The following is a 13427-nucleotide window of genomic DNA, read 5'->3' on the forward strand; positions in this document are numbered from 1 at the left end:
TTATATTTGTTTTTGTTGCTGCTTCCTAAAGCCAGTACGAACGTCTTCGAACGTGAGCAACGCAATCCCGCCTTCAAACACATGGGGGCGCTCCATTCTGTGAGGCACTTTTGAAGCTCTATCGCTCACTTCCTTTTCCTGGTGACCCCACCGGTAAACACTTTTCCACGTGCCTCTATCACGTAGCCGACTGGTTGCGAGAAGGAAAACAAGTTTTAAAGCTTTCAGAAGACGACACTCATTTCGGAATTCAAACATGTCGAGTAAAAAGAGGAGCGCGCGCCAGTCTGTTGAGGACAAGAAGGAGGAGGCGCACGCACGTCTAAAGAACGTCAAGCGTTTGGCACTCTTGCGCGCGAAGGAGCCTACTGTACAAAAGTTGGAGGACATCGTCTTTGGCGACGTGCAGGTAACATCCGCATCATGCTGCAAATGTGAAAAACAATCAACATTTTGTGCGTATGGGTGACGTAAGGAGGAGGAGGAAGAGAAAGAGGTAGAAGAAGGAGAGCAATCTGACGAGGAGACGGAAGCGCCCTTAGCACCCCCACCAATCAAAAAAGCTGCCTGGGTTGATGATGATGATGAGCTGGAGGAAGAGTAAGTATTGTTTTGTCCAACTTGCAATCATTTTCTTGTGTTGTCACGACAACAATTGGAGCTACATCAGCTGGCTGAGCGAATGGATGTGTGCTTGGCAGGGTGGACATGCAGCATCGTTTCCGTAGCAACCTAATGCGGGGACAGTCCGAGGCCCGGATCAGCAAGACAAAACTGCAACAGAGGATGAGAAATCAGTCAGTACACGTACACACACACATGCGCACTCCAGTCACACACACATTTAAGCACGTGTGTGTAACCTTGTCAGGTTCCAGAAGTCGATGGGCGGAGCTCCATCCTGGGCCACAGACGACAGCAAGAAGTCGGTGAAAGGTAAGAACATAAACAATGCAAATGCAGCTCTTAGGTTGCAAAAGTAGTCACACCTGTACTATGTTGAAAAGTAGAACATCGTCGAATCAGCTGCGTGTTTGTAGATGACGAGGACGATGACGATGGGGAGGAAGACGAAGACGATGACCTGCTGAGAAAAACGGGAAACTTTGTGGCGTCTTCGGACAGTTTGCCCAGCGGCATCGTCGGGGTCGGTGCTCACGTGCACGCGTGTTGTCATGACAACCTTACATGCATTTTCATAGTCATGGCGACAAGATTGTTGACCCTATGTCATTGCTCCACTCCAGATAAAGAAATGTTGCCACGCCAACGCGACGCGGATATCTTCCGATCGCCTGACGTCGGTCCAGTTCCACCCGTCGGCTCAGGTGGTCTTGACAGCCGGTCTCGACTGCTCGCTTTCCATTTTCCAGGTCAGTCGTGGCGACTCCCCAAGAACTACCACCCGTTGTCCCACAAATGTCACCTCATTGTCGCCGTTCGCTAGCTAACAGCAAATGCGGCGCATGCGCCTTTCTGTGCGCCGCAGGTGGACGGCAAGACCAACGCTAAGATCCAGAGCATCCTTCTGGACCGCTTCCCCATCTACAAAGCTCGTTTCACTTGCCAGGGCGACGCCGTCATCGCCACCAGTATGAAGAACAAAATGTTCTACGTGTACGACATGATGGAAGGACGCATCATGCCAGTGCAGCACGTCAGAGGTACACGCACACGCACCCGGCTTGTCAGAACTCGCCCGCACTCAAATGTGTGTGTGTGTGTGTGTGTTCAGGGCTGCGGGAACCACGGGTTAAAGATTTCTACGTATGTCCTGAGGGGGACGCTATATTGCTGAGAGGAACTCAAGGATACTTGCACAAGCTGACGCTCAAGGTGCACACTCATCACTTTCACAATCAAAGCAATGTCGCTGCGGAAGGTTGACGAGGCCATTGCGTGTGTGCGTCAGACCAAGGAGGTGGTGAGCAGCATAAAGATGAACAGCGAGGTGGTGGGCGTGGCCATGAGCAGCGACGGCAGCAAAGTGTTTGCTAACACAGGCGAGTTGATGGTGTAACATTAAGGATGACATCATCACGACAACTGAATAATGACACTGCGGTGGGTGACCTTAGAGATCGGCGAAGTGTTCGTATGGGACATGCGCAGCAGTCGCTGCGTCAGCAGGTTTATGGACGACGGCTGCGTCGCCGCGACGGCCATCGCCGCATCGGCTGACGGACGCTACCTAGCGTGCGGGTAAGATGGCTTCCGTCAAAGTGTCGAGTCTGCATTTTCATTTCACATCCACCTCGCTTCAGTTCACAGGCGGGTGTGGTCAACGTGTACTCGCAGGAGGCGTGTCTTAATTCAAGCAATCCCACGCCCCTGAAGGCCATCATGAACTTGCTGACCCCTGTTACCGCGCTCACCTTTAACCCCACCACCGAGATCCTGGCCATCGCCTCGCAATACCAAGAACAGGCCGCCAAACTGGTGAAGTGGAATTACCGTCGTCGTGACAACGGCACGCTGTGATAATAAACAGCGACTGTGTCATCATCAGGTTCACGTTCCAAGCCTGAGCGTCTTCTCCAACTTTCCTCTGTCGAACAAGAAGATTGTCTATCGAATTTCCTGTATGGACTTTTCTCCTCACAGTGGCTTCTTCTCACTTGCTAACAACAAAGGACGCGCTCCACTCTTCAGGTCAGACGGCCAATTGGCAACACGGGTCTGAAAATTAATTGATCGATTGATCGATCAAACTAGGCAATTCCAGTCAAAGATCCAACTCGATAATGAGAAATGTGCTGTCACGTTTGAAGCATGGGTCATCGCACTCATTCATCTGTTGTGCGTGTGTGTTTTTGTGTGCGCAGGCTGACACACTACAAGAACTTCTGAAGAAGGGGAGGGAGGAGTCACGTGCATCTTTTTTTTTTTTCATGAAATAAATGTTATTGTCTTTTCTTGGCCTTTTTGAATTGTTTGATTGTGACTGCGAGTTCAGTATGTTCAAGAGTTTATTGATTGAATTTCTTCAAGTAAAACAAAATACGAAGACAAGAATATTAACTATTCAAATCTGTCCAATAAGATATATGCACAATATACTTAAATTTATATACAAATTTGAGCATTTGATTTTCTTGTGGTTTGCAATATTTTTGTTTGCTCCTTGGTTGGCGCGAGCATGCTTGTCGCGATCGACGTTGATGCAAACATGTGGCCCGACCACTTTTGTCAGGACACTCCCCCGAAAACGTCATAGTGAAACTTGCGTTTCAGGCTGAGCAGAAGAGCAACAGACTTGAAGCAGGTAAGAAAACTTTCGAAGATTTTGTTCTACGTACTTGGCAACGTCGCACCTCGAAGGAGTAACCCAGCATCGTCACTTTATTTTGAAAGTTCTAAATTGAGAGCGCTTTAGAAAGACCATTATGAGGGATTTATTTTTAATTTAGGCTGGGGGAAGTGGAACTGAAGTCATTTTTGTTGACTGGAAGACGTGTAAACAAATGAGTGAAAACCAGCATGTGCATTAAGGAACAGCGCAAAATTTGATCAGAATAAACTTTTAGTGTGGAAATGAAAGCCATAGGTGAATAGTTGTCTTTATTTTGAAAGGGTGCTGGCAAAGACGCGATGAAGATGCGAAGATAGCAGGCTAACAACGTAAGGAGGTGTCGCACGTGATCCACCACAACAGCAGGGGGCAGCAGAGGATAAACAAACAGGTGAAAGGTTATTGCTCAGCTTTGTGCCTTTGCCCCGCCCTTTTGTAATTGACAGTCTTCATCGAGGACTGGCACCACTCACATGACATCATCAGTGACTCGACCTGTTGTAGAATGACAGTCGAACGATGGTCACATGGGTGTATGTGAGTCAGTGGTGCTTTGTGGCTCCGCCCCCAAGCACACCTGCTGCCAATCGTCAGAGTTGTAGGTTTGTACACACGGGTGCAGAGGAATGCGGTGTTGCCTTTGAGGCATTTCCTGTTACACCTGTTCTCACCGGGCAAATGCTACCATCGATGTCGACGTGTGTTCCGTACAGCAGGAAACAAGATGGCAGAGGCGGCGGCGCCGGATCTGTTCACGGAGCAGGAACTCACCTGCTCCATTTGTCTCGACCTCTTCACTGACCCCGTCTCCACGCCGTGCGGACACAACTTCTGCCAGGTACGAGCTCATCAGCATCACAGCTGTTTACCACCTGTGTGTTGGTTAGCATGCTAGCTTAAGCTTTATTTTGTTACATTACTGATTAGCATGCTAACTTCTTAGCCCTTGCCTTTTTAGGCGTGTATTGGCGGGTACTGGGCATCGACCACCACGTGCACGTGTCCGCTGTGCAAACATGCCTTTGAAGAGCGTCCACAACTGAGTATCAACAAAGTTTTCGCTGTGATTACGGAGAATTACAAAATTTCTCGTTATGGCGCCGCCGCTGCCTCATCCAGCGTGCCGTCCAGCAGCAGCACCAATCCGTTTCTTACAAAGTCCGACGAGGACATGGTTTGGTGCGACGTGTGTACGGGGATCAAGCAGCCGGCCGTCAGCTCCTGCTTGACATGTACGGCGTCCTACTGCAGCGAACACATCCAGCCGCATCACAAAACGCCGTTCTACGCCAAGCATCCTCTTATGGACCCCCAGGAAGCCCTCAGGGGACGTACTTGCAAACTACACCGTCGGCTAATGGAGGTGAGAAAACGAAGGCCGCAAAGTGCCAGCGTGCAAGGCCATACATGATCACGTTAGCGATCATCGATGTGATCAATGTGTTCAGGTGTACTGTCGGACTTGTCGACGTTGCATTTGTGCCATCTGTGTGCTGGAGGACCACCGAACTCACCAGACCGTGTCGGTCCAAACGGAACGACTCAGCAAACAGGTACGAGACCTTTTATGTATTGCACTCTCACTTCCTGTTTCCTGTCACAATTCCTCGTTGGTCTCCATTTGTAGAAGCACGTTGCGAGGACAGAGCAAGAGATCTTGAACCGGATAAAAGACAAGGAGATGATCTTGGCTGAGCTGAACACCAAGATGGACGGCGTCAAGGTCAGCGTCTTTGTTTGCCAAACCGTGCTAGGAGCGTCGCTAAGGCGTAAACGTGCTGACGGCAGACCTACGGCGAGCGAGAGCGCGGCGAAGTGGAAACGCTGCTGGACGAGGCTGCCGCCTCCCTGGACCGACTCCGAGCCCAGGTGGTGGGCGGAGTCCAGCAGCAGATGGGGGCGGTTCTGGCCAGGGGCGAGGGCCAAGTCGTCCATCTGGAGTTGGAACTCAGACAGCTGATGGACAGGCGCGTCCGGCTGGAGGCGCAGGCGGTCAGTCAGGACCACATCGGATTCCTGCAGGTCAGAACAGAACTCCAGCGTCAGAGGTGACATGGGTTGACCTATGACCTGTGCGCTCAGAGCTTCTCGGAAGCTACGTCGCCGTTGGGCTCGGATGTGCCCGTTAATGTGGACGACCTGGACCTCAACCTCCACTTCAACCTGGGCTCGGTCAAGTCGGCGCTGGCAGAAGTTCGCGACAAGATGGAGGACGCCAGGTTGGGTGGGGCTGGGGGCGGCACCAGAGGATCCGTGGCTTCCCGTGAGCGCCTCCGCCGTCTCTTCTCCACCGGCCGTCTCGGCTCCGACCCCTCACGTGCCGCCGTCGTCTGTTGCAGTGCCGCTAGGTGACTCGATGATGGCGGCGGACAGCATGCTCAGTCTCAGGGGAAGCAGCAGCAGCCTGAGGAGGAGCCAATGGGCACTCAGAGGTCATCAGCTTCAGCGTCTTGGCACAACATTCTCCAATGGATGAATTTGATAGCAGTGTTTTCATCATCATTCAGATAGTTTTCAATACTTTATAAAGTTTTTTTTGTTTTTATTAGCTTTTACAACGAAATATTTTTTCAACCTTAGTTTTTGACACGTTAACTTCTACTTGTTCGCCAGTGATTTAGGGCCATCAGTGAGGGTTTTATTGTGAAAACCAGACTGACGTTTACATCTGGTTTACTTTTCAGACCTGAAGAAGATGAAGCCGGTGTCCAGTGCGTACCTCAAACATTCCCGCTCGAAATCAAATTCACTCACTTCAATGACTAAAAGTTCTTTTTGTGTCACACAGGTCACAAGAAGGCTCGTGTGTACTCGGGTGAGAACTTTCTACCTTTCATCATACCATCACTAGCGCTGTTCGCTAGCCTAACGATGGCATGCTGCGTTCTGGTGTTCAGAGGACGTGACCTTGAACCCGATGACGGCGTACCCGTTCTTGATCTTGTCCGAAGACAGGAAGCAAGTCAAGCGCGGCGAGAAGCTGCAGTTTTATCGTAACAGCCAACATCGATTCGACGTGTGGTCGTGCGTCATCACCAAGGAAGGATATGCTACCGGACGACACTACTGGGAGGTCTGTCTCGCTTTTCTGTATTTGATGTTATGTTGTGACTGTACGCGCCTGTGACTGCCCGTGTCTGCACATGTGTGCAGGTGCTGGTGGGCGAGAACAAGGATTGGAAACTGGGCGTGGCGAGCGAATCGGCGCAGAGGAAGGGCCTGTTTGACATGAGTCCAGCTAACGGATATTATGCTCTTTGGTGGAGCGGCAGCCAACTGCGAGCACTCACCGCGCCGCCGCTCACCAAGGTCCCACCGCCTTCCCTTAACAAATATTTGGAGGGTTGCGACAATAAATCGATGAAAATTAAAAATTGAAAGCCTCGGCAACCAATGTCAGTCATCGTTGCCATGGCACCCAGAGCCTGCTCTAGTGACATGTTTGCATTTTGAAACCAATGACTATGCTGAATTTGGACGATGTAAGCATTTCTGGTTATCGACTGAATATTTGGATGCGCCGTTTGTGATTGGCGGGCGGGCCAGGGAAGACGAAGCGGGCTTGACCGTATTGTTTGTGCTTTTTCGCCCATCAGGTGAAGGCTCCGCCCAAGTTGCGTCAAGTGGGCGTGTTCCTAGACGTAGAGGCGGGACAAGTGTCATTCTACAACTCCAAGTCAAGTTCCGAGATCTTCAGCTTCAACTGTGTCGAGTTCACCGAGCAGATGTTCCCGCTGCTCGGCACCGGAGACAAAGAGGTGCCCCTGGTCATCCTGCCCTGACGCAACTATCGTTCACCCGTCTGGGTCGGTAAACTGTCCGTGAACGATTGCCACCGCGTTGGTGGTACTTGACTTTTGTCTGACTCGCTATTGGGCGAGACGGTTGAGACGTCAGTCAAATGACAGTTTCTCAGGCGCACGTAATGACGTCATCGCTCTTGTATAATTACAATAAACTGGATCAATGTCATTTGCCGGACATTTCGTAACGCTTCAACTAATAAATACATTCAAATCACATTCTTTTGTTTGAAGATATTTTCGGATTTTCTGAAATGAAGCAAGGCAATTTGCAGCTTCTTGAATGTAGGTGCGGCTGAGCAGCCTAAATTAAAAAAAAAACAATTGCTGATGAAATGAATGTCTAACAAAGAGCTGGAGGTAATTATTTTCTTGTTTATTTATTAATAATAGATGAAAACACACCCTTTCAACTGAGTTTCATTTGACAGCCACTGGCTGGACTTTATCTCCACCTTGGACAGGAAGTGTGCTCACGCTACCGATGATTATAATAATAATGATGATGATGATGATGATGAAGTGTGAATCATGGTGTTACGAAACGCAAAATACCCTTCCCTCCCTTCCAGATCTTCCATGATTTCTCAAACCAGAAATCCATGCCTGCGAGGCGCACGAAGACACGTCACAAACGCATAAGCCCTGCACATTCCAATAGTCAGGAAGCGTTGGAGTTTATACTTTTTTTTTTTTTTGCATTTGTATTTTGCGTTAAAAATCACGTCAGCAAATTACTTTGTTCAGGTAAAGGCGTTCAGGCTGTACCCGGAAATGACGACGGTAACACGCTCGGGTGCGGGACACGGTGACGTCACGGGGCGCTGTCGTCACTTCGGCAAAGTTGGCGTCGCGTGCGCGTCCTACTGGTGGAAAGTCCCCGCAGAACTTCTTGAATAAAAGCCCCAATGGAAGCTGAAGTCCATTCGATCTTCGTCGTCGTCTTGGTCGTGGGGAGCGCGCGAGACACCAAACCGCCATGACCTACATGCACGCGTACGCAGGTGAGAGCAGAGCGCACGGAGCAAGCGTGCCTTTCGTAGGCCACGCCCCCTCGCCGCTCATGCTATTTTGTCCACTGCAAATTTGCTGCTCGTCGTGTCCATTTTCTGCACAACTGGCGAAAAGAGGGGGCAGGCTCCAGTTTATGGATAACTAAAGTTGCGTCTCCAACAAGCAACAGGAAGAGTTGCGCTGTACGAGCTTCAAATTGGTTAGCAGATGTGTCTTTCCACGTGAGCAAAATACATCACCTCACGTAAATGCATCATGTCAGGTTTTGGACCAAAAAAAAAAAACTTTTTAAGACAATCAGTACATGTTTTTTTATATTTATAGTACAAAAGTTCTGATTTTTGTCCACCTTGTCCAATAATTTAGCAATTGTCAACCGGTGGTCCGCAGCCCTCTACTGGTCTATAGCAGTATTGCAGGTGGTCCGCAAAATTGAAAAAGAAAAATAATTGTAACATTCTTAAAAATAAAATGGATTCATTATTTAAACTTTAATTCTTTTCCATCCAATTTTGTGAATCATTTACCCATCCAAATTATGTCAAATGTAGCTGAGATTTTGAAAATAGAACTATAGATGCAAATAAATGGTCTGTATCGGTCTATCCTCTTTCGGTGTGAAATAAAATAATATTCCACCAAAGCAGTGGTCCCAGAGTTGCTTCTTCATTATAACGGTGGTCCCTTGGACCAAACCAGTTGAAAACTTCCGCAATAATTAATCAGTTTCCTGCCTCAGTTTTCCAGCTTCTGTGCTGCTTCCTGTTCCCGCGAACAATCCACACAGCGCCCGCCATCGCCCCTTCACAGGGCCTGCAAGATGCATTGGAACGAGCCGGAATGCTGGCCGACAAAATCTCCAGGGACGTCCCCACCGCGCTCGCCCAGGTCGGCTGTCTCGCTCTCAACGATCGCTCGTTCATTCTTTCGCTCGCCGCTTGCTGACCATGCTCGCTTTCTACCTTTGCAGGCTTCGACCCTTGACCTCACGAGCCCCATCGGTGACCTGCAGATGTTAGCCGCCACCCTCAGCATCCCTCCAGTGCCTGTACTCAAGCCCCTGTCCCCAAACTTTGACGTGGTCAGCTTACCCAATACGACCGAAACCTTTTTTTTGGTGGCGAACGAACTTGACCTTCTTGTTCTAGCTTGATAATGTGTTTTGTCGTCCCCTGCAGGACACGTGCCTGAATCGCATGGCGGCCGGCGTGAGGATGTTCCAGGGTCTTTTGGGAGCTCTGTCGGAGCGCCTCGGCGGTCTGGACCGCCTTCGAGCCGACCTGCGAGATCTACTTGCTCACATTGCAAAGGTAACGTCCTTGCTAACGCTAACCATTTGGGACTTGCTGACGACCGTCGTCGTACTTACAGGTCCGGGAGGCGGCCTGGCCCGGTGGGGACGAGACCAACCAGGATGAGCATCTTGACCAATGGGCGGGGCTTGCGGCACAGCTCCATGGCGACTACGAGGTTCAGGCGGCCGTTCACTTGACGCTGATGCAGCTTCGATCCTTCGCTCATGACATCATCCGAAGCCTGCGAGCCATCGCCGCCCAGCGCTAAGACGCGCCACGGATGTAACGCCGAGAATACGCCGTCCGGAAATACTGGGACCATCCTCCTCTTCTTGCGCTGCCCCTGCTGGACAGACCCTGCGACAGGAACTGACTTTGAAGTTCGTGGCGGCGGTGGGCGGGGCTCGCAGTCAGCTACGGTGAGGAATGTGATGAGCTGAGACTTGGCGAGCACGCCGAGACACGCTCGCCAAATGTTTCTCGCACTTTTCTGCACACTTGCCTTATTTGAGGGAACCTTATTTATTGATCTAATGTTTTACTTTTTATATTTATATATTAATCATTCATATTTATTTATCATAATCTTATTTATTTTAATATGGATGGAGTGCAACAGCTTATTGACTTGGGCTGTGATGGGAATCACGCCACATCCTCTACATAGTAGGGGTGCAACAATTCATCAATTAACTGATGAGAACTTGATGATCAAATGAATTGATAACTATTTTGAGAACCACTTTTAGAGACTCTGTTTAACTTAACTGAGCGTAATTTCAGCGCCTCAACAGTAAGCATCCTCCAATTTTTATTGTCCATCATGAAAGTTATGACTTATCTACGTCAGCTTTGACTTTGCAAGACAATCGACATTTTTGCCCATTTTCTAATGGATGCTACGGCCCAAACCAGAGAATGAATCATCAACAATTTCACTGTCAATTTCAGATAATGTCCTGTTTCCCAATAAAGTGATGAGAATTAAATTTGTTGGACTTTAATGATTCAGCAAAAAAGTCATTAAATAATCGTTCACACACACACACACACACACACACACACACACACACACACACACACACACACACACACACACACACACACACACACTTCACACGGAGGAACGATTCTTTTTGATTTGGAAATCATCAAAATCCCTCCACTGCACTGAGTGATCGACTCACCAACATGCTTTGGATCTCTTGATGAGTGACACTTCCTGTCCTTTCACAATAAGAGCCTTTTTTTTAATTGGAAAGCACGCTCATGACAAGAAATGTCTCCCATAGATCGAGTTAACAGCATTTGCGTCTGGTTTGCATATGAGGGAGAGACAAAATGCAGTTTGACCATATTTAGCTCCGAACTTTTGATTGGTCGCCTCTGGGCCCTCAGAGGTCAGCCAGCGTTCAGTTCCTGCGCTGTTCACGCTGCTTGCGGCGCTCTTTCTCCTTGTGCTTGGTGCTCTTCTTGTCTTTGTCGGCCGCCGTCTGCAAGACTTTGATGCGCCGCTTGAGAGCGCCGCGGTCGCACGAGCTCAGCACACCAAGTCCCTGTGAGAACCAAAACCTACTTTTGAACCTGAGATACGAGCGCTGTCGTCTGGCGGCTAACTGGGGCTACTTCAAGCCAACACGCAGTTACGCTTACCTTGAGCTTTCCACCGTCCAACTGGAGAAGCGAGCGTCCGTCCACGTGTCCAGCTTGGAATTCGGGGACATACTGGTCCATGCTCAGATCACGCAGCCACTCACACACCTGCTGGCTCGTCCACGACGACACCGCGCAAGGTGCCTCGTCACCCAGCTGACACACACACACACACACACACACACACAAAAAATCGTCAGCGTCATCAGCCTAAGTTTTCCAGGCCCCACTCAAGCTCATGAAATCATGAGCGTATGTGTGTGTGCGTGTATATAAATGCCCTACCTCGTCAGAAGATTGCGACAAAGTCTGGTAGGGGTGGGAGGAGGACATGGAAGAGGACAACTCCACATGAGGACGCATAGACAGGGACGTCTGAGGAGAAGAAAAGTCGTCGCTCAAAGAAGATTCCTGCAAAAGAAAATCATATTTTTCTTACTTCCACATTAAGGAGACTCATTGACACCTTTGCTTCTATCCAATCAATTGTCTTGCTGTGACGTCACACACAGCTTTTAGCGACCGTGTGCTAACTGCTACAAGCTATTTGTTAGCTTGTAGCATCATATTTGTCAGCACGTGTACCTGTGAGCAAGACTTTGGAGGCGCAGGGCCAGCTACGGGCTGCGTTTGAGGGGACCCGGGAGTCGTTCCCGACGAGGAAAACCAGGAAAAGGATACAAAGGATGTGGACGCTCGCGAAGATGACGAACAGTCTCGTTCTCGGAGACTCTCAGACGTGTCTCTGGGAGGAGATACGTGAAGGTCAGAGGTTAGTGTGTGTGTGAGGGGGTGTGGTCAAACTCACCTGGCGCCTCCCTCGCTGGACCGCTTGTCTCGTTTATCCAGTTTGTCCTTCTTCACTCGCAGGTACGAGCGTCTGAGTGTCACGCTGATCACATGACAAAAGTGTCAGACATCACAAAGTGAGGGGCGGAGCCTACTCAGCACAAAGATGGCAAGGCCGTACTCACCCCAAATCCTGGAAGCGTCTTTTAGTTTTCTGGTCAAGCAGCACCGGAGCTGGGTCGGCAGGACTCGAATCTCGACTGGACTCGGACACCAGAACTGATGCACACGCACACCCACACAAACACACACGCAGAAGCACAAAGTCATATTAAGTGTGTGTGCGTGCGTGTGCGTGTGTGTACCTTCGCTGTCCGGCCTCCTGCTCCTTCGCGTGTAAACAGGCGAGGCATCAGAGGAGGCGGGGCATGACTTGGAAAGCGAACTGGTGGCCAAAGCTTCTTGAGACGTGTCATTGGTTAGTTGGTGGTAGCGTGCCCGCGGGGCCACGGCCAATGACAAGCTGGCATCATCCGGCAAGCGACGCACCTGAGAAACATCAACAGGTAAGTCGACAGTGTTTGGGTTTCTTTTCCACGTTTTGAATGCTGAGTTTGACAAACCAGTGATGTGTCAAAGGAGAAGGCGGCACTGCGAGCCGACAGCAACAAATCAGGTGAAGGGGAGGAGCCTCGCATTGTGACTTGGAGAGGAGCATGGACGGAGAAGGTTGCATTGTCCTGTTGTTCACACACACACGCTTGGTTAGATGTTGTCACCTTTCCACACATGCATGCGCGTACCTGTTTCCTTTCCAGACTGTCGTCACCGTTGTCGTCATTGGAGCTGACGCTGTCATGGCAACGGGAGCGAGAGGGGCGGTGCCTGCGGCTCAGCTGTGCCCGCCCCTTCTGGATGCTGTTGTCCAGCAGCTCCGTCTCTGGAATCACTGAATTCAACTCTGACACACGCAAAACATGCATACACAGGTGGGTTACCTGATGATGTCATCACGTCACATGACATATGGCATCAGAGCCTTGCTACTTACCAAACACACTGTCACTGTCGTCCAAACCGGCGGACATGACTTAGCGCTTTCTGAAAGACCACACACACACACACACGAGAGGAAGAGTCAGAACAAGATGACTCAGCTGTTTAGGATGGAGGCTGGTGGAGGGAGTGGTCGAGACAGGCAGTGACACAGAAAAAAAGGTGAACGAGAGAGTAACAGAAAATGAGTTAGAGAAAGTGAAAGACAGTGAGGGCAACAGCCCACCCCTCCTGACTACAGGACAGGAAGCGCTGACGTCATCACATGTTCAACAGCTCAAGCACGCACACACCTCATTCCCTGGCACTTCAATGTTGTCATGCAGGGAAGACAAATGAGGATGAGGATGAGGAAGAAGGTGTCGGCGATAGAGATGATGGCGATGAAGAAAGCAAGCGAGCGGCCGGAACCTCACGTCATGTCACTTGCCGGCTGGAGGCGGGAAAAGTGCTGGCTCATGCACGCAGCATCAGCACCAGCGCGGCCACGAGCGAGAGGGCACGCGCACCGTCTGGAACCAACCA

The 13427-nt window shown here is 50.1% G+C and overlaps 4 protein-coding genes and 1 long non-coding RNA gene across 5 annotated transcripts; 4 read left to right on the forward strand and 1 right to left on the reverse strand.

The window, feature by feature from the left end:
• Positions 1-121: 121 nt before the first annotated feature.
• On the forward strand, positions 122-2919 carry utp18 (UTP18 small subunit processome component). The gene is made up of 13 exons (XM_085933973.1): positions 122-409; positions 476-600; positions 702-797; positions 872-936; positions 1041-1147; positions 1248-1373; positions 1490-1664; positions 1736-1836; positions 1913-2003; positions 2079-2202; positions 2265-2439; positions 2510-2652; positions 2826-2919. The coding sequence occupies exons 1-13, from the start codon at positions 257-259 to the stop codon at positions 2848-2850; spliced, it is 1506 nt and encodes a 501-aa protein (XP_085790099.1). The 5' UTR covers positions 122-256; the 3' UTR covers positions 2851-2919.
• Positions 2920-3150: 231 nt separating this feature from the next.
• Positions 3151-3684, forward strand: LOC147044114 (uncharacterized). The gene is made up of 2 exons (XR_015068474.1): positions 3151-3265; positions 3574-3684. It is a non-coding gene; the product is annotated as an uncharacterized LOC147044114 (long non-coding RNA).
• Positions 3685-3773: 89 nt separating this feature from the next.
• Positions 3774-7312, forward strand: btr30 (bloodthirsty-related gene family, member 30). The gene is made up of 13 exons (XM_085933685.1): positions 3774-3890; positions 4006-4130; positions 4251-4655; positions 4741-4845; positions 4920-5015; positions 5081-5314; positions 5375-5555; positions 5632-5724; positions 5977-6003; positions 6081-6107; positions 6190-6365; positions 6446-6601; positions 6889-7312. The coding sequence occupies exons 1-13, from the start codon at positions 3812-3814 to the stop codon at positions 7072-7074; spliced, it is 1890 nt and encodes a 629-aa protein (XP_085789811.1). The 5' UTR covers positions 3774-3811; the 3' UTR covers positions 7075-7312.
• A 530-nt stretch (positions 7313-7842) lies between these two features.
• csf3b (colony stimulating factor 3 (granulocyte) b) lies at positions 7843-10393 on the forward strand. The gene is made up of 5 exons (XM_085933699.1): positions 7843-8099; positions 8849-8997; positions 9080-9190; positions 9288-9419; positions 9481-10393. Exons 1-5 carry the CDS (start codon positions 8075-8077, stop codon positions 9670-9672), a joined length of 609 nt encoding a protein of 202 aa, XP_085789825.1. The 5' UTR covers positions 7843-8074; the 3' UTR covers positions 9673-10393.
• Positions 10394-10473: 80 nt separating this feature from the next.
• Positions 10474-13403, reverse strand: samd14 (sterile alpha motif domain containing 14). Its single transcript, XM_085934439.1, has 11 exons — positions 13319-13403; positions 12898-12947; positions 12650-12807; positions 12470-12586; positions 12212-12395; positions 12032-12125; positions 11866-11949; positions 11643-11802; positions 11343-11468; positions 11058-11213; positions 10474-10960 (listed from the first exon to the last, which is right to left on the reverse strand). Exons 2-11 carry the CDS (start codon positions 12932-12934, stop codon positions 10817-10819), a joined length of 1260 nt encoding a protein of 419 aa, XP_085790565.1. The 5' UTR covers positions 12935-12947; positions 13319-13403; the 3' UTR covers positions 10474-10816.
• Between the last annotated feature and the right edge of the window lie 24 nt (positions 13404-13427).

This window comes from Syngnathus leptorhynchus, chromosome 16 (assembly GCF_054491065.1).
Source record: "Syngnathus leptorhynchus isolate UIUO chromosome 16, UIUO_Slep, whole genome shotgun sequence".
NCBI lineage: Eukaryota > Metazoa > Chordata > Actinopteri > Syngnathiformes > Syngnathidae > Syngnathus > Syngnathus leptorhynchus.